The sequence below is a fragment of the Opisthorchis viverrini genome, assembly GCF_000715545.1.
Source record: "Opisthorchis viverrini unplaced genomic scaffold opera_v5_176, whole genome shotgun sequence".
Classification (NCBI taxonomy): Eukaryota; Metazoa; Platyhelminthes; class Trematoda; order Opisthorchiida; family Opisthorchiidae; genus Opisthorchis; species Opisthorchis viverrini.
The window spans coordinates 857559-876975 of record NW_008751834.1 but is presented as its reverse complement, the minus strand read 5'-3'; the positions used below and the strand labels follow the sequence as shown (position 1 = coordinate 876975).

The following is a 19417-nucleotide window of genomic DNA, read 5'->3' as shown; positions in this document are numbered from 1 at the left end:
ATCTGCGGTCGGGCACAGACTAAATTAGGGACTTTCCTCTGGCGAACACCAAGAAGTTAAAGAGTCTTTTCTCTGCACCATTGACGGGAACCCTGGCTCACACACCCGAATTCGCAACAATAGTTAGGCGTGACCATCCTTCTAAATGCTTAAAAGAAATCTCATATCGTAGTCTATTTTACGACAGTCGTTGTTCATTGCACAAGTGTGTTCTCACGTGCATGATACGTCAAAACAAACAGGTTGGCTTGGTAACAATAGGCGCTATCACTTTGACCTGGAAAAGCTTTCTTACCGAGTGAATGTTTAGATCGCTGTTTCCCTACTTTATTTTCCTTTCCCCACAGATATTTGTCGCAGATTTGTCACACGTCGTACGTCTTTCAAGGGGAATCGACGGGAGAGAAATACTGGTAGGAGGCAACGATTCGATTCGGTAAGGATTTCTCAAAATCAATCTGCAAGAGCGGATGTCCAACTGTAGACCGATCTATACAAACCTTACGCACTATGAATGGTTTTCGTCACTCATGATTTCTAGAGGTCGTCAGTCTGGTCCGTCGATAAATGATTGCACAAACTGCGTGTCTCAATACGACTTTTGTGGGCTGTAGTTGATTCCATCGGTTGTAGTTATTCCAGCGGTCAATCCAAGCATAGGGTAATAGAATGGAAAATACAGTCTTCCAAGTCTATGACAGACTTAGGTGTGGTCTGTGAGATTCATTTGGCTACCACTTTGTTGACAGGTCTGGACCGTCCGGAACCTTGTAGATGATTTCGAAGATAGAGCTCATACCTAGTTAGTGAGCAGTTACAACCAAGTGAGACATAATTGTGCTCGAATTATTGCCTGAAGTTATCCTTCAAGCAGGATGTGCTTCTAAATTTCCTCCGTCGGATGTTTGATTGCCAGACTGACACCAGCCATATCTTAGGACGCCGAATTTGGAGCTCCCTTCTAACAGCCCTCATACGAAGTTGGTTTCATTAAAAAACCATGATTCCCCTCAAGCTCAAAGACAAGCTCACCATGTGAGTTAAATCCATGCGTTCACGGTTTCTCAAGTACTGCTCCGCTGCAATATATATTTTAGGCCGACCCTTATGTAAAACCGATGATCCAACCGACCTCGAATTTCAACCATAGAAAAAATTACAAAAACCTTAAGTTCTCAGCATTCATTCTAATCTAACCTAGTGTGGTAATGGAATGAAATGATATTCAACAAAGACGTAACGAGAAATGTGAATTGGACCACCTCGAATACCACTATCCCCCCGAAAATGGACGCTGTTCTAAATATCAGTTGTCACACTTATCGCAGCCAGTGTGCTTTTGAAAAATTCAGGAAAATTCGGAAAGCTTGATTAGGCAGTGAAATGAGTAAACAATGAAGCACTCAAATTTGGAAATGTTTTCCACATGAAAATTGGGGAGCATGTTGTTGGTTTTCCGCTCAGGATCCACGGAAAGATGTGAGCTGCAGAGTATATTACAGTTTTACACGTCATGTAGTGTTTGAGTTAACTCTTTCAGATATATGGAGCAGTTCGATAGCATTTGAGCCTACTGAAACTTGTTTAGCATTCGAAAATTTTTCCATCAGTAATAACATGGGTGCACTTGAACCTTATCTGGTGGTCAAAGGAAGCAGAATAAAAGTTTACGTCTGAAAAACCTCTCAGCTTCATGGGGATTGTTTGCGACACCGACAGTGAACTAAGTCATAGATAATGGGATTTGCGTAAATTTCAAGTGAGGGATAAACAAAAAAAGGCTTACTGTAGACTGGGAATGGCGGTTCACTATTTATCGTTTATGTGAGATGACTTAGTTCATCAGTTGTAGCCATCTGACCTTCAGAATGCAACGACGGTATGATTACCAACTGGAATGTGAGTTTGAGGTTGGTTGAATACTACCACAACAAGTGTACGCACTTGTGGGCAATGGTCTTTGTTTGTCACCATTAAGGTCCCATAGTTAATGGGATTAGGTAGTATCTGACTTCTGGCCAAAAACTTTACTTACAAAGTTCCAATTTTGATACTTCTCCATCTACAACATTCCATGCTTCAAAACCCAGAAAAAAGAACATAAATTCCACATTCCACTTTACTGAACCGCTTAGTTCGCGTTGGAATTTCACAGAACTTGGGCTGAACTTTTGGTTTCTTCTACCGTGCAACGATAATGGACAACAATTAATGTTAGTTATCCAAATCCTCGTTGTTGCGGTCAGGATAACGACCAGGATACGGAATGAATGTGTTTAGCGCGACCGCATATCATGCACGAGCTGTCCACTTCTACGCAACACAAGTGTAGCCACTTTTTAAGGAGAAGTAGATGCTGTAAATCTCAGCTGTAAACCGCTGGTATGTTCAGCGTCAGTCTTGAAACATTTCCATCTTCTGTCTGTATTGTGTTGTCTTCCTCACCCATCCGTTGGTTTCTAATAAGCCTAACATGGGTGTTGCAACCATATTTTTTTACTCCAAACGTCAGGTTGAAAGTAAGCTTCACCGTCGCTATACTATAGGTTCCTGTGCAAAACAGTTAACCTATCAGTTGTAGCTCATTTTAGTAAGACAGTCAACAAAATAATAAAACTAAGGTCTGGCTTGTTTCCACATTCCCCATTTAGACTGCTTTCCTGTTGCCTGGATTAACCCGGTTAATCTACACCAACTATGGAAGCACCAGGCTCAAACAGCACTCATTAAACTTCATCAATAATCTAAATCCTGTGCGTTGCAAGACCATACACTTATCCAGAAGATGTAACTCTGGTGCGTTCAGCATGCTCTGCTCTGGCACCAGTAACATGTTCGCCTCACAGACCATACGCCAAGTGCATTCACTGCTAATTAACACTTGACACAACGAAATCCCCCTGCTTGGTGTATTCTAGACATGATAACTTCGTCAGGGCAGCAGAAAAGCTTCTCGAATCTCTTCTTCATAAATGTGAATGAGTAAAATGTTGTGGGTGAACGAGTTATATCCAGCCGAAGTTTAAGTTTAGATATCAGTGAACCCTACAAGATGCAGAGTTGCATCCATCAGCTGTGATGCAGACGGTGTCCGGTAACGGTGAAAGCAAAAGTTAATTCGATTGAACGACCAGGTAGTCAGTACTCTATAAGACATCACCGGTAATATTAGGGTTTAGGCTTACTATCACGTATCTCTTGACAAGGTCTCCGCTTGAATTCTGTTGTTTATCAAAGGACAATTGAAGCAACAGAAACATACCCTTGCATGAATGGGTTGAGAGAGTCGATTTGATGTGTCTGAGCCCTCTATTTGTCGTTTTTCTTGCTTCTGGGCTGGCTTTTTCGGATTAATAGTTTGCATTTCAAGTTTTCCACTGGTGAATACCTCGTTGACTGGAACCTTTACGCTCTTCGAGGGCGCAGTTTTGGGGAGAGTTCTGTTGGTCCTCAAAGATGAAAAAATAAACTTGGAGTAATGATTTATTTATGAATAAAACTGAGCTCTTATATGCTCGAGAATGGCATGGTACACCAATAAACCGTTCTTCGGGAAAACTTGCAAAATTTATTAAAGGTGGCTGTCGAGAAATCTGATCATTAATTGCCAAAGGAAAAAGAAAACTTGTAACTACCCTCAATCTTGTAGAAACTTCAGCCTTCTATCTTCGCACGTAGAGATAAGTATCTAGGATTCCTGAGTACACTACCAGATTCCGAAATTCCCACGCCTATTCATCCCCGTTGCAAAAGTACGGTAGCACATATCAAATAAAATGCAATTGTTCATCATACGAACACAACAATAGTGTTTTGCATCTTTTTCAGTTATAACCATAAGTTCCGCTGAGATTATTCATATCAGCAGCATAAAATTTAAATTATCCTCGGAAATTAAAGTCAGTAATGACTGCTAAAGTAGAGTTAGTGAAATGTCAAAAACATCTCCCCATATCCCCTTTCAAACATTACATATTCCTGATGTTATGGGCATGATTATAAACAACGCAAGACGTATGAGTGGAAGTTTACATGTGAAGATTGTAAAGTTATTACTCTCAAAACGAAGTAACAGAGTGAATTGCATTCGGTGCCCCGCAGTAGATTTAATGTAATCTGTAAGTCCTGAATAAACCTAAAAATTCCTTTGACAGTCTCATTCACTCGCTTACTTGAGCTGAGTGAGAATGCAGAGCGAAGGCGAAAGTCATTTGAGCATGAGTACGCGATTCCGATCCATTTCTTATTTCTAGACTATTCGTATTTACCATCGGGGTATGTTTTGATCACTTCGCTGAGGAGTTTTCTTCTTACTAATTGCATTAGGAGGACTCCATTGTCTGCCTATTTATTTTCTGTCTATTTTTGTACTATAATCATTGAGAGCATAACATCAGTGTTCAGTACTAATGCATCGTTGCCGTACAACTACGATTTACTTGAAAACTTTATTTTGAATAAAAGAGTGAAAGTGGGTGGGAGGAGGCTAAATGCTAGTCTACCACAATCATCCCGAGTTGCTTACACCTCCAAACACTCGTTCAAGCAATTTGGAAAGTGACAACGGACACCGATTGGAGCATCTCCAACCATGTACAAGGGGGAATCACACGATGCCATCCTGGAAGGTGAGTTGCACATACAGTACGCAGACCTTTCTTACCGTGTTCACACCCCCCACTATGTCAAAAGACGAAAACCGGTCCGCTTGCACCACTGTGAATTAGGCAAAGCAAAGATAGTTTCTAACACCAAACATCTCTGTGCATCGTCTATGGCGTAACTGCATCTCAGTAACCCGATTTTCCAAATGGTTTTGTATGAAAAAATCAAGTAAGTGACTAGTATCCGGTATCACTAAGTGACAATCACTAAATAAAAGACATTTGTGTCGAATACAGTACCTTTGGACACCACCAAATCAGTGTTGGCAGAAATTGAGCTGGACAAAAGACTAAGCTTCCCTTATTCCAGGTTTAACCGGTGAAAGTTGGTGCACCTGTGTTGAGTCGTATTTCCGCCATCCCGACGTGGTTACCAGGTAAGGTGAATCAAGCTCAAAACCTGAATTTACCTGAACATGTAACGTAGGTCAGATGACCTATACAAAGCGCACATCATTAAGTATATACTGAACAATGGACAGCGGTTCTGCTTTGGTGTCTATCGATTTATCTGACGGAAAGTTGGCGGCCAAAAAATACATGAAAATTCTTGTCAGTAGTCAGTCAGTATAATCCGACTGGTAAAGATCCAGCGATCCCCCAAGCAAATGATGGCCACAAGTCTGTGGCAGATCAGGATGATTTTAATTACAGGACAACATTAAATTTCATAATATCGCAGCACTAAAACACTGCTGCTTTTCACACACCATGTTAACCAGTTTCCTTTGAATTCTCAATTTTCCTTGACGAAAAATTTCGAAACGTTCAACTTCCTCCATAAAATCTAATGAAATTTTTTCATAGATGAACGAGCTTGACACTTCTGACTATCCTATTCCACCATCTCTCAAAAACGGCAAATTTTGGCTACAAATTAGTCCTGGTTTTGAGACAAGGCTGATAAATAATGTGAACTATGCTCATTTTATTCAGCCTATAATTGCATCGAGTTCAGGGATACGAGAAAGCGTATATAAAGCAAAATCGTGACCAACAAAGCCACAGCTAACTATCAAATTCATTCACATGGATCTGATTTTCCAACTATATATATATATATATATATATATAACCGAAATTCAAAAAAGAGCGACGCAGGGTCGGGGTCAAGCAGAATCAGTTTTGGAACTTCAGAAAGAGTTTTTATGAGATAATTCATTATGCTATTATCTCAGGATAAAAAAGCAAACTAAATAATGCTTGAAACGTACCATGTTGTTAGCTTGACAACACACACTGAATTAAAAAACATGTCAACATACTTTTTGTCGACCTCCGCCAGTTTATCAAAGTGAGCTGTTCGAATTTTTTTGAAAAAATATGAGTCGACTCACAACAAATCCTATACGTATGCGGATCAGTGCATTGATGTAAACTTCTGAACAGAACCGAAGAGCTCTAGTCCCGCCTTACATGCAAGAGGGGCTTGCTAAGTAGCATATACCGAAGAAAACAAGTTGAGTTGTCTAATATTGCTAAATCCCGATGAATCGCGTATGTCTGGCAGTGTCCACCAAATTCCACTGAAATGACTAGCTGAATTCCAAGCAAGTCCACTAGCAATACAGCTTACAGTCTTTCTTAAACAGGGACAACACTAAGTCAAATAATGAAACCTGGAAAGAGCACATTTCGGGAAGCTATCGATCAGTTACTTCAACGTTTCTGGTTTGAAAATTATGAATGGAACCATACCTGGTTGTGAGCGACAACAGCTGTCTTTACACGCGTATTCAACGTGTTCCACAATAGTCATTCCTGTCAAATCAACCCCAGGATGACCAGAGGATGAAGAGTTTGACCAAAGCCTCTGGAGACGCTCCGAACAAAATTTTTGACCCCAACAAGAATTTTAATAGACTTCCGCACGAAACGTTGTTACAAAGACTGGGGACTTACATGGCTAGAGTTGTCACTTTGTTGAATCTCAAGTTTTTCAGTGAGTAGCACTTTCACGGCAGAGCCAAAGAAGGCACGTCAGCAAACTAGGTTGTTCACGGAGACGTTCGGCAAGAATCAGTCGTAAACCCTGAACAAAATTTTATCTACCTTAATGATCTGCTCCTAAACATCCGGCCTTATTTTTGAAATACGCAGATAATGTCGTACTGTGGAGGATTATTGACAAAAGTGATAACCGAGATTAGCGAAATACACCCCTTTGCAAACTAATTTGGTTTTTCGAGAGACTCACCCGGAACCCATCTGCACCTCCCGTTTGCGATGTTTCCCACCTGATGAGCCCCAAGAAGGGTGGAACCGTCGTGGGCTGTCAACGAATTTTCAGCAACCCTATGCGTAGTGCATTACAAATGATAACCGGGATCTTCCAAAGCAAGACCTGAACCGTGCGACGGTGGGATAGAAAGCAAGGCTCATCCCAAAATGTAAAAAAGTGCATGTATCCGCAGAGCTGTGGAAGGCTGACATTAAAGCCCTGCATATCGAGGCGACGGTGTGTTTAGTACGTCGAAAACTGAAAGAGATCCTGTGGTTGTGGTAATCAGCGTTGTCAAGGTAACAGTCCCAAAAGTCGAGCCTGCGCTTTGACCAGGGGTGTCTCATGAAGCTTACATCAGAAGCGTTTACGATACTCTAGGACGCCAAACACACTCGTATCTAGTGGACCAGCAGCACAGCCCGGTGAATCAGGATAGCTAATGAAGATAGAATAAGGAACAAATAGCTGCAAAAACACAGGCAACTAAGTAAAAGATGAGGATTACGAAGAAATGTCATGGTTCACGCATCTATCCATTATCATGAGTGGCGAGATGCCTTAAGTGGTAAGAGGGCGAATTTACTGACCGGACGGTCCGTGATTCGAATCCGACCTCCGCCTCTCGACTTTCCCTGTCTAGGCTTGGGCAACCTGGCAGTATCCCAGCCCTCGTGCTTCCTTCGGGTGGCATGGCAGCTGGGCACCGAAAGGGTGCTACAGCTGAACGCCTTTTTTACCATTATCATGATGGCAGCACTGACACCTAGTTTTACGGCCGCACAGCATTGGAATTTATTTAATTATGAGTAAGACTTCAAGTGAGAAGATGAGAAAACAGCAGGTGAGGGAACAGCCTGGTGCTGGCCCATTGCTAGAATTGTGATATGCCTACGGGCACTAGCGCTCAATCAGACAAACCGGAAACCAACAGGTAGCACGAATAGCACTGACATCGACTAGCCGTCATTTCTTGTAGTCTTGTAACGGTGATACTACTGATGGGGGGTCACGCGCGTAGTATGTGTTGTTCGTGGAAAAGTTGCTTTGCGTCTTTTGAAAAGGGGAGATCTGTTGCGGAATTTGTGGAATCGCTTTGTAACATTTACTTGGATTTGAGCGATGAATGATTGGAGTCAATGAATATCCAGGAAAGTTCAATAAGACGCGTTCAGGAGATGGATGTCCAGTTTCTGTAAATAAGATGCAAATGAGAGTCTTGCTTCCCTGTTTAACGGTCAGTTGGCATTTCCTGATAAATAACTCCGCAGCGAAGGACTCCTTCCTTTCATGTGGTGCGGTTGCCAGGATAAGGATGAAGATCCCGTGGCCGCAACCCTTTGAGAATGGGGATGTTCGGACCCTCCTGGAGGACTTTGAGGTTGCGGGGGCTGCCGGCCTGGAGACCAACGGGGTAAATTGGCAGCGCTGAGGACCTTTCTCAGGGGCCGGGCGAAGGCGGCCTTGGACGCGGCCAGAAGAGGCCCTCGGAAGATGGACTGGGCCGCCGCGAAGGAAGTCCTTGCAGTGAAGTTCGAAACGCCGGCCGACCGCCAGGAGGCTGTGGGGCGGGTCAAGACGGCCAGGATGGCGCCTGGATCTGACCCGACTGTTCTTCACCGGCCTGCAGCAGCTGTTGGATCACGCTTTTCCGGGGCTGGACGGAGCGTAGCGCCACCAGTTGCTGTCGGACCAGTTTTTCGAGGTGTGCAGCCGGAGCTCGGTGCCCAGTTACAGTTGGCGCGAGCAACTGGCCAGTTGAGTGTGAAGAAGCTGGTGCCTGTTGCCCCGAAAATGCCCGAGGCACCACTGGCCACGTTACAGTCGCAGGAGAAGAGGGATGGTTCACCAATGAAGTACAGAGCAGAGTGGACCAACTCGCCGAACAGCTTGCAGTCGTGAAGACGGAATCGCAAAGGCATGCTGGAACCAGCCGGTGCTACATGTGTGGCAAGCCTGGCCACTGGAAGAATCAGTGTCCCGTACCCGATTGCTTGCACACAATAAAAATTCAGAGTACTCCTCTTTTTCTGGCTGCGTCGTGATTAGCGCACTGACACTAGACGGAAAAAGGTAGTTATGTTTGATTGATACAGGAGCAGGCGTATCGCTGAGGCGAAGAGAGAACCAAGCTGAACACAGACCGTGCGCGCTAACCGTGAGAGCTGATGGTGGATATCGACTGAAGATTGACGGATTTTCAATGCACTCGATACGCCTAGGCGACAAGTCCGTACAGCACGCGTTCCTGATCAACCCAGACGTAGAACAGACAATAGTGGGAGCGGATTTTCTCAAGGGCACAGATTCCGTGATTGACTTAAAGCAGGGAAAGCTGGTGACAAAGTATGGCGCAATCGAGCTTGAACGTTACCTAGGCACTGTCGTGAGTGAGCTGTGTGTCCGAAAACTTCCGTCAGGTAATGTACCGTCACTACGGTCCGTGGTCGAGGAATATTCCGAACTATTCACGGGCGATGAAGATCCGTTTGGCTTCTGCCCGTGGAGTGAACGTGAAATACCTCTGTCGTCAGAACGCCTTCGACATTATGGCCCCCGTCCGTTGCCGTTTCATCTACGACAGGAGGTCCATAAACAGATTCAAGAGATGTTGAGGAATGGCATAATCAAAGAAGCCAATAGTGCGTACAAATCCCCAGTTGTGCTTGTAAGAAAGGCGAACGAAAAATACACGTTTTGCGTGGAATTCCGGCGCTTGAATGAACTGACCGTAAATCGGGTTGTAGCTGTGCCTTCGGTTGCAGAGATTTTCGATTCCCTTCAGCACTCCCGATACTTCACTGTGTTCGACTTGCGTTCCGGATATTGGCAACTACCTATCAAGGAGGAGGGCCGTGAGAAAACGGAGTTTACGGTTAGAGCCACCCAATATCAATTTAGACGAATGCAGTTTGGTTTGTCCGGGACACCATTCACATTCCGGCGCTTGATGCTTCGTTCAACGAAAGGACTCCCGAATGTTGCCGTGCACGGAGACGACATCGTTGTGTACAGTAATTCGCAACCAGAGCACGAAGTTCACTTGAAGACTGTATTGAAGCGGATCCGGGAGGCTGGCCTGTGGATAAATGAAGGCAAGACACAACTCGCTCGGAGTTCGGTGACACTGCTGGGGCATAAAGTGGGTCAGTGAGAAGTTAGTCCACTGCCCGAAAAATTGGCAAAGAACAATCATTGTGCTGTTCACAAGCCAAAGCGGTCTCTACGGCAGTTTCTTGGACAAACGGCATACTTGCAGTGTCTGTAATCCGTTGTCACATTTTCTTGGACAACATACTTGCAGTGTCTGTAATCCGTTGTCACATTTACCATTCTTCCTGAACTTGAACCACACTTTGTAACTGTCGTTCACTCACAATCACGACGTTTGTTTTAATGTTGCGAATACACAATTTTTCCGGCGCGACCTGCTGACTTCTTGCTGAACGAGCGTATTTACGCTCCGTTGAACAGTTTGTTGACTGCTGAACTAGTGAGACCAAATCTGTGTGTCTGTGTCAACTGTTGAACGTCACAATAGATACCTGTGACATTTTGAAGCCGTGAATAATTTCCTACCGTGGAATATATCACGCACGCGGAAACATGATACATCTGCAAGGTGAACATCCAGGAAACGATGTGGTTTTGAAAGAGCTTTGGCAACAAAGCACCCTTCCTGAAGTTCGTGAAGTCCGTTCTGTCATCCAAAAGGATTCTTCCCCAGCGAAGCTAGCCAAGGTGGCCGACAATGTCCGTTCGTTTTCTCAAACGTTCAGCGACCATCCACTTCGCAGTCTAGCCTGGAGATCGAGTTCAATGCAATGAAAGCTCAGTTTACCGAGTAGTTTCTCCAAATGAATAAAGTTACTGAACTTAGTCGCTCGAAACAATATAGACGATCTCGGCCTTGATATCACAGTCGCACTCCCAAGCAAAGTGGCCAGCCTGGCTGGTGCTACCACCATGGTCGTTTTGGAGATCATGCCGTCCGACGCACTAGACATTTAAATTTTGTCAACAGGCCTACGAATTCGGGAAACGCCACGGCCGGTCAGTAATGGCGACCACTGCAACCGGCTCTTCTACCTGTCGCCTGTTCTTCGCATATGACCGCTCCACGTCCTTGAATTTTCTTATCGATACCGGTGCTGAGTTTAGTGTAATTCCTCCTACACGCAAGCATAACTTACAGCCGGTGGCATATACTCTGCAGGCAGCCAACGGTACGAGCATTAAGACCTATGGTGAAAAGCTTCTTACTCTCGACCTAGGTCTTCGCCGTCAGTTCCCGTGGGTTTTCACAGTGGCCGACGTTAAAAAACCCATTAGTGGTCTGGACTTCCTCACGTCATTTGGTCTCACGGTTGATCTCCACAGACGGCAGCTGCTGGACAGTTCGACGACTCTCTCTATAAATGGCAAAGCTTCATCCATTAATTCTATTGGAATCCGCCCAGCTTTGCCGGATAACCGTTACACAGCACTGCTTCGTCAATTTCCAGAGATCCTGAAACCTGCTTCCAAGACCACTTCCGTAAAACATTATGTCTTCCACCATATCTCGACAAAAGGCCCACTCACCGCATCCCGCCCACTGCGGTTAGCTCCGGAAAAGCTTGCCATAGCCAAGACCGAATTCCGACATTTGCTTCAACTGGGTATCATACGGCCGTCATGCAGCCCTTGGTCATCTCCACTACATATGCTCCCCAAAAAGTCCGAGGGAGATTGGAGACCATGTGGCGATTATCGCGCACTAAATCGTGTCACTATCCCGGACAAATACCCAATTCCGTATCTGCATGATTTTGCCCTTACTCTTCACGGCAAATCTGTCTTCAGTAAATTAGACCTTGTCAGAGCATACCATCAGATACCTGTCGCTCCAGACGATATTCCCAAAACTGCTATCACCACTCCATTCGGTCTATATGAATACGTTCGTATGCCATTTGGGCTCAGAAATGCAGCTCAAACATTTCCACGATTCATGGATCAAGTCCTACGGGGACTAGACTTCGTCTACGCTTATATTGACGATGTACTTATCGCCAGTCGGTCCTAATCCGCTATATACTACAGCCGGTTGGTTAAGGATTTCAACACGATGCCCGATCTACTCTATGACTCGCTGTGGCACAATCGGAAATTCGAATGCACCGAAGAAGCACATCAGGCTTTTAAGCGTGTCAAAGCGCAGATATTGAATCAGCAACTGACTCTCAAACTGCCCGGGGTCGGAGAGATGTTCACTGTCGCAACGGACGCTAGTGATCGTGGTATCGACGCAGTCCTAAAGCAGAGGAATGAAGCTGTCGAATATGCCAGTCGGTTCCTGACTAACGCTGAACAGAACCATTCGACCAGTGAAAAAAAATGTTTAGCGATCGTCTGGATGTTGGACAACGATTTCATGTCGAAACCGATCACAAACCCTGGAGTGGATCAGGACCACCAGAGATCCTCGCGGAAAGCTCGCATTCTGGGCACTCCGGTTGCAAGAGTACCACTTCATGATCCAGCACATGCCAGGGAAGGAGAACCACTTGGTTGATTGGCTATCAAGACCAGTGGCTGAAGGTGAGGTCCTCAGGATCATGATTGGGGCCAATAGCCTCGCCGTCCAACTGGATCCCGGAAAGTCAACGCAACTCCAACGGCTGGATCCTGTGTTACGGAAGGTTGCAGCTGCCTTGTTGGATGGAAGGAGTATTGAGAACGGAGAGGGAAACAAGGAATTGAAAACGTTCCAGAGTCACATCGATCGGCTGAGGCTGAATGAAGCTGGCATAATTTCCCGGAACGCACTGAATCTGATGCTATGCTGACCGTGATACCTCGCACCTTGAGACGGAAGCTTATCGTCGAATGCCACGAGATGACACAGACACACAAGGTGCACCAATACGTATAAATTACTTCGGCAGAGGGCCTACTGGCCCGGGATGAGAAGTGAGGTGATCGATTATGCGGTGTCCTGTAAGCGGTACCAACTGATGAAAGGGGATACGACAGGGGCAACCCATCCCATGGAACCCATGACTGTCTCAGGAATCGGTGAGTTGTGGTCAGTTGACCTCATGGGTCCCTTTCTGGTGACGACTAGCGGAGATCAATATATCGTGATAATGACAGAGCACTTCTTGCGGTGGGTAGAGGCAGAAGGCGTGGTAAATCAACGGGTGGCGACGATCAGCGGAATGGTACTGCATCACCATGGGGTGCCAAAAATGATCCTAACCGATCAGGAGCCTTGCTTCGAGAGCGAAGAGTTTAGGAATTGCTTGCAGAAGCTGGGTATCAGACGGCTAAGGACGGCACCATACCTCCCGCCTAACCGAACAATCAAGGAGTGGCTGGTGGCCAAAGGAGGTGACTAGGAAGTGATCATGCCGATGGTGTTGTTAGCTCATCGTGCTTCCATACAGTCAACGACAGGCAATTCCCAGTTTATGCTGATGTACGGTCGACTTCCGCGCCTTCCGATCGACCAAGAAATTGGGTTGTGGCCGGCAACACGCTTGTCTCCGGAGGAGCTAGAGGAAGAAAGGAGAGCTCGAGAAAACTTTACAGCCGTTCAGGACAGGACTAGATAGAAAACGGCAAGTAGGAGGGTACGAACGTTCCCCATAGGTACAAAGGTCAAGTGGAAGGACCACCAGTATCCTGGAAGGAGGAAACTGGGGTCGCGGAAGCTAGGCAGCCGATGACTGGTCGTTTGTCGTTACCGACCGCCAGGGAAATGCCTATACTGTTCAAGACGGCCGGGAATCTACAAGATTAAGTGGGAATCAACTTCGTAAGTGGCATGATACACCCGAGGAGCAGCAGGGTAGACCCGCTGCCGAATCCGACCTGACCGAGGTAAATTAAACCTATGGCATGCGAACGAGCTTTAAGAGGTGGAAGTGTGTAACGGTGATACTGCTGATAGGGAGTCTAGCGCGTAGTATGTGTTGTTCGTGGAAAAGTTGCTTTGCGTCTTTTGGAAAGGGGAGATCTGTTGCGGAATTTGTGGAATCGCTTTGTAACATTTGCGTGGATTTGAGTGATGAATGATTGGAGTCAATGAATATCCAGGAAAGTTCAATAAGACGCGTTCAGGAGATGGATGTCCAGTTTCTGTAAATAAGATGCAAATGAGAGTCTTGTTTCCCTGTCCAACGGTCAGTTGGCATTTCCTGATAAATAACTCCGCAGCAAAGGACTTCTTCCTTTCACGAGTACTAGCGCTCAGTCGGACAAACCGGAAACCGACCGGTAGCACGAGTAGCACTGACATCGACTAGCCGTCATTTCTTGCAACGTCTCCAGCGAAGAAGTCGGGTGATGTAAAATGATTGCAGTCGGGAAGGCGAACAGCGCAAACTGCATCAAAGTTCTTCCTAAGCTCTCTCTCGGACCATTCTGACAAGTCATATATTATCCACCTCAGGCTTCGCGTCATTCTAAAAGAGGTAGGTAGAACAAGATTCGTCTAGCCAGGTGATGTCTCGGCAGACGTAGTAAATGCCTGAGTCACTGTAGTTGACGGGGATGGGGGTTTACCGCGATTGAAGAAACCGCTAAACAACCGGATTTCCTTTTCCTAACTACACCGATGTGAATTCCTTTACGCCATCCGGCACCAGCAACGCTTAAGACATCGGTTTTCATGAGTATGAGGACAATTTGCTTCATCTGTCCGTAAAAGCCATATCTTGGAGTGACAATAATTAGGTTCTTACCACGATACACGCTACTTTTGATATTCGGCGATGGGTTTTTCTGACGCCACAAGTGACGCAACTGAGCAAACGATATTGCAGAGGACGTGATCAGACTGCATGTTATGGAGTACGATTTCGCGCTTTCAAGGAGTTAGATGCATGAAAAAATGGTGTGATGGTGATCAGTTTATTCAACAACGTGTTGGTTCGGTTTCGTCTTCATAATAGGGTGGATTTCGTCTGCGTACTTCAGATTAACAAGCTTGCCACGAGCGAATATTTGAACACCGGAGTTTTGAAGACCTCTCGTTCGCTTCATTAATTTATCCGTTATAAAGTTGAAAAATTCAAAGCCTGACAGATGGGAGACAGATGGTCGCCGGCACTCCATGACACGATGCGATCTGTTTACGGCAGATGAATTTATCCTTCTTATACTGTCACCGAGCTACAGCCTGTCCATAGTAAATAGGCTGAGCGGATTCAGCACATGCAACGTCATGCGATGTGCCACTGCAAAACGACGCCCGATAAGGGAACATCACTGCAAGTCCAAAAGCACAGAGCCTAAAACTTTCCTCAGGAAAGCTAATACCTGGGGCCGGTCGTCGTGGTGAGAGAGGGCAATGATACAATTTTCCAAGATCCAAGAGGCAAGTAACACCGGTCAGGCAGTTACTGACGGTAAAAGATGATGCGGTTTATAAGGATTTCCAAACTATTCCCTGCCAAATACTGAATATAGCTTTTAGCTGGAGAAATAAACAGTTCTATGTGAATATCCCAAAGATACCAATATTTCGACACTACTGTTGGTTCCACTCGAAACAATGAGTGTTATGTTTAAGCAATTTCAGTAAATCTCCTGGACTGGTGAGGCTGAAAATTTAGAAATTTTGCAGGATATCATTTTTATGATAGGAGAAAATTAAGAACGCAAACAAAATGTTCGGAATGATGGCCAGAACTATATGAACACTGATAGATGCTCCAATATTTGACAGGAACTGTGTCATGTATGGGAGCGAGCATTAGTGATGTCGAATTTCCTACTTTTTGTTCCTTCAGCAACACTAAAAATGGCGTTATTTTTCACCTTTATCTCAAGGTTACGGTGAGTTTGGAATGAGTGTTAACCTAGGTCTTTATTCACGTAGTAAAACATTCTTAAAAATGGAACAGTGTAATTTCTTTACAGTCGGCCCAAAGGCCAGCTAGAAAGATCAGTGATCCCGTATCTCAAAATGGCGAGAACTCGTTGAGGAAAAGCTGTATTCTAAAATATAGAGAACTAATAAATCAGAACTTGCCCTTTGCAGAGAGCAAAGAAATGGAAGTAGCTATGAGTGGTTTTGGTTTGACCACAAATGCCACAAAATGCGACATTTTGGCGAGAAAAGTTTTATTCCGATGGCAAAGGTTCTGCAGATAAAAGCATTCTGCGTCCAATGGTCGGCGAGCAGAGGCTGCCTGCTAGCATTCAGCTGTTGCACCCTTTCGATGCCTCGCTGCCATGCCACACGAAGGAGGAACGAGGGCTGGGATACTGCCAGGTCGCCCAAGCCTAGACAGGGGAAGTCGAGAGGCAGAGGTCAGGTTCGAACCACGGACCTTCCGGTCAGTAAATTCGCGCTCTAACCAATCAAGCCATCTCGACCCCTGCTATAAAAACACTCGCACCACTGATCTGGATGAAAAGCATAGCTTGCGATAGAGAGTTGTGCTTTCTCAACTTCAAGATGGGTCATACATCCCTCATTCCGGATGTCTTATGCTAACAGATTCAGACGTCTCCAGTTTCGAGTGGGACTTTCTGTTACTTGGCTTTTGCTGTGAAGCACTAAAAAGGCCATATGTGAAGAACAACCTGAAATGCGCCATTATTTTACATCTGAGCAGCTTTTTGAGGCTTGGGTGTCGCATACTGTCAATATCTCTAAGGTATTAGTGAAACCCAAACTGACTTGAGAAGTTACTTACCAACGCCAAAACGCAGGCCAATGAGAATAATCAAAAATCCTTCGAAAATGTAAAATGCCACCAGCAAATAACGATCTTAAATCGCTATCTACTGCGCACAGCAATGCACTCAGTTGCTGACGACATCCACTTATGGAGGGCGATAGGAGGGAAACCTACAAACAGACAGCTGGGGATTGCTTTCCATTTTTCAAATAAGATATCATAAGCCAAAATCTACTACCATCTTGCATAGTAGGTAAACATTTAGGATAACAGTTCATCATAATAATAGAAACCCTTTATAGTCCTGAATGCCCGCACATTCCAACCCTCAGTAATGGCGCAGGATTTGCTGTCTACATTGTTTCAAGTCGCAACTAAACTGTCAAACGTAGGGGTCAGCAGCGGGAGGAGCATTTATCATTCAGTTTGCAATGATCAGAGACGGAAGACCCAGCATCGAAGACGACGAATTCGATCCAAAAGCAGCAGCAAGATAACTTCTCGAAGAAACATGTTGGATTTCGAACTTTTTGCCAACATGCATCGACGGTTATAGCGAAACATGGGTTCAAAACATAAACAGAAAGAATACCTTGGAATGTTTTGCTAATATCCATGGCACATGTTTGCATGCCAACAAGTTTGGAACGCTTCAATCAAAACAATATGCAAGATAAACATGAACTACCAAAGTGGGTAACGTATTGCAGAAAGCGCAGTCCCGGATAAAGAATAAGTTAATAATTCATATGGTTGACCAGCACAGAAGAACATAAGAAGCCAGAAATCATAGCCACAATTTGAACTGACATGAAGATAGGAGAATGGATTGTAAACTGTCCTATGAGAAGAAGTAGTATTTGCGTCCCGCGAACATATCAATACGACCAGCAATCTAGTACGAAAAATGGGTTGAGCGATTTTCTCCATGATATTTCTCGGAGTACGGAGAGTTGTGCTTCAAGGGTCTGTTTTCTGTAATTCTCAAACCGACTGTCTAAACAACTTACTATCGATATTTTTGCCTAGTTGATGCCTATTTGGAATATCTTTGAATTTTTCTTCAGAAATCTCAGTGTCACTCACAGTTATCTTCCGTGCGCGAAAGACGCAACCCTCATTTGGCGTGGCTGCTAAGAAAATGCTTGTTGGCTTTAAATCCGTCGATCATGAAACGCATCGCACGGTACTTAACCTCCCCCTGGATTATCGTTGCCTCCGAGGAGAGCTAATACATATTTCGAACGAAGTTCGGTCAACGATGTTTTCACCATTGACCCAAAATACACATGTCGGGGACATGGTAAAAAGATTTTCAAGCCGAGTTCACACTTTCATCAGGCAACAATTCTTCTCATTTGTGTGTGAAGTAGCCTTCCTCTCACGGGTGCCTACGCTGTGTCTAGTACCTTGTTCAAAGCATTTTGGACGCTTTGTTACATGTACTAGCGCTAGAAAGCTTACTGCCCCGCACTCAGAAATCGCAGAACAATACTACACCTTCCTTCAATTGTGGCTCTCAGACGAACGAAAGCCGCTAAAAGACAAGGACAAGCCCGGGAAGCCTGGGCGGAAGCCTCGATTTTATGTATCAACCCGTGAATCGGTGAAAATAGCAAGGTCCCTGACCTGAAATTTTCCACTTCTCATCTGGCGAGGAATACTATGGTCTTCTTCATTAAGGCTCAACCGATTTCCAGATACTCACTTCTAAAAACTTCTGTCTGTTCGATTAGAAATCACTCACTCTGAAACCACGGAACGTGCCATCCGCAGAGTTTCCAACTGATGTACAAGGGTCTTATTCCTCAAACGTTCCTTCTCTAATTGTTGCCTTAACTCAATCACTTCGCTGGCCAAGTCTTCGGCGGTACGTGAACAAGTAGTTGGCTCGGCTGAAAGGTGCAAAACTGAGATATAGTAGCAAAGCATAAATACCTCTGTCATTTTGCTTCCCTCCTTTTTTCACACAACAGCACATTACTAGGCGAAACTGAAGATCTGATTTTGGGGTATAAGCTATCCTGAATAGTGCTACCTTTGTTTGCTCTTCTCAGATTTTCTATTTCTTCGTATAGTCCATTCAGTACAAACGCATGTTGTTTACACAGATATTCTATGCTTTCTTCAAGAACGGCCACCTTGTTTTCACCTTCTTTCATCACTATGAGTGTTGGCGATTTTGCTGCGTTACATCCGTTGCTTGGGTAATCTTCGAGAATGTCAGATGAATTAAAAGGTACGCCTCCCAGAGAAATCATCTCTCAAGATAGACGCTGCAGTATACACAATAGATACGTAGTCAAATATCAATAAATCTGCATCTATAACAAACTCTCAGATCCTCATACATTCACAAAGTTTAGTGAGGGAAACCGAACAATTCGACTCCAGTTTTTAATTAGTGCGCGGGCGTCCATAGATAGCTACGACCTAATAAGATATGGTGCCGATTGCGAGAAATCATGTACGAAACCTCTAAATCATTAAGCTCCACATGTCTCACTTTTTTGGTATATTCGGGTCGTGGTTCGTGAACAAACGTTGGATGAATTTTTGCGCACACAAGTAAAACGCTTGGAGGATAAGTAAAAGAGGCCGGCGGCTAGACGCACAATGTATTTTTCTGCAAAACGCCTGCGGACGAAATAAAAACTTTAACGTCAAAATGTTGCACTTCTTTGCATAAATGCGTAGACTGAAAACCCCCCTCATCTGCCGTTATTTTTTTGCGATTTGTTTTAATCGAGACATTTGAAAATTATTGGCGCACATTCGGTATTGGCGCACATTCGGCTTTGAACTTCGTCTGCTATGGCTTCGGAAGTGGCTTTCGTTGAGAAATTTGTGGGTGT

At 44.7% G+C, this 19417-nt stretch overlaps 1 protein-coding gene across 1 annotated transcript in view; it reads right to left on the bottom strand.

The window, feature by feature from the left end:
* Window positions 1-18951, bottom strand: part of T265_07612 (hypothetical protein) — a gene marked incomplete at both ends in the record, with an annotated part of 35979 nt that extends 17028 nt beyond the window's left edge. The window contains 2 exons of the mRNA XM_009173176.1: window positions 3263-3449; window positions 18310-18951. Of these exons, the coding sequence (XP_009171440.1) occupies window positions 3263-3449; window positions 18310-18509 (387 nt within the window). The remainder of the gene's footprint in view (window positions 1-3262; window positions 3450-18309) is intronic.
* Between the last annotated feature and the right edge of the window lie 466 nt (window positions 18952-19417).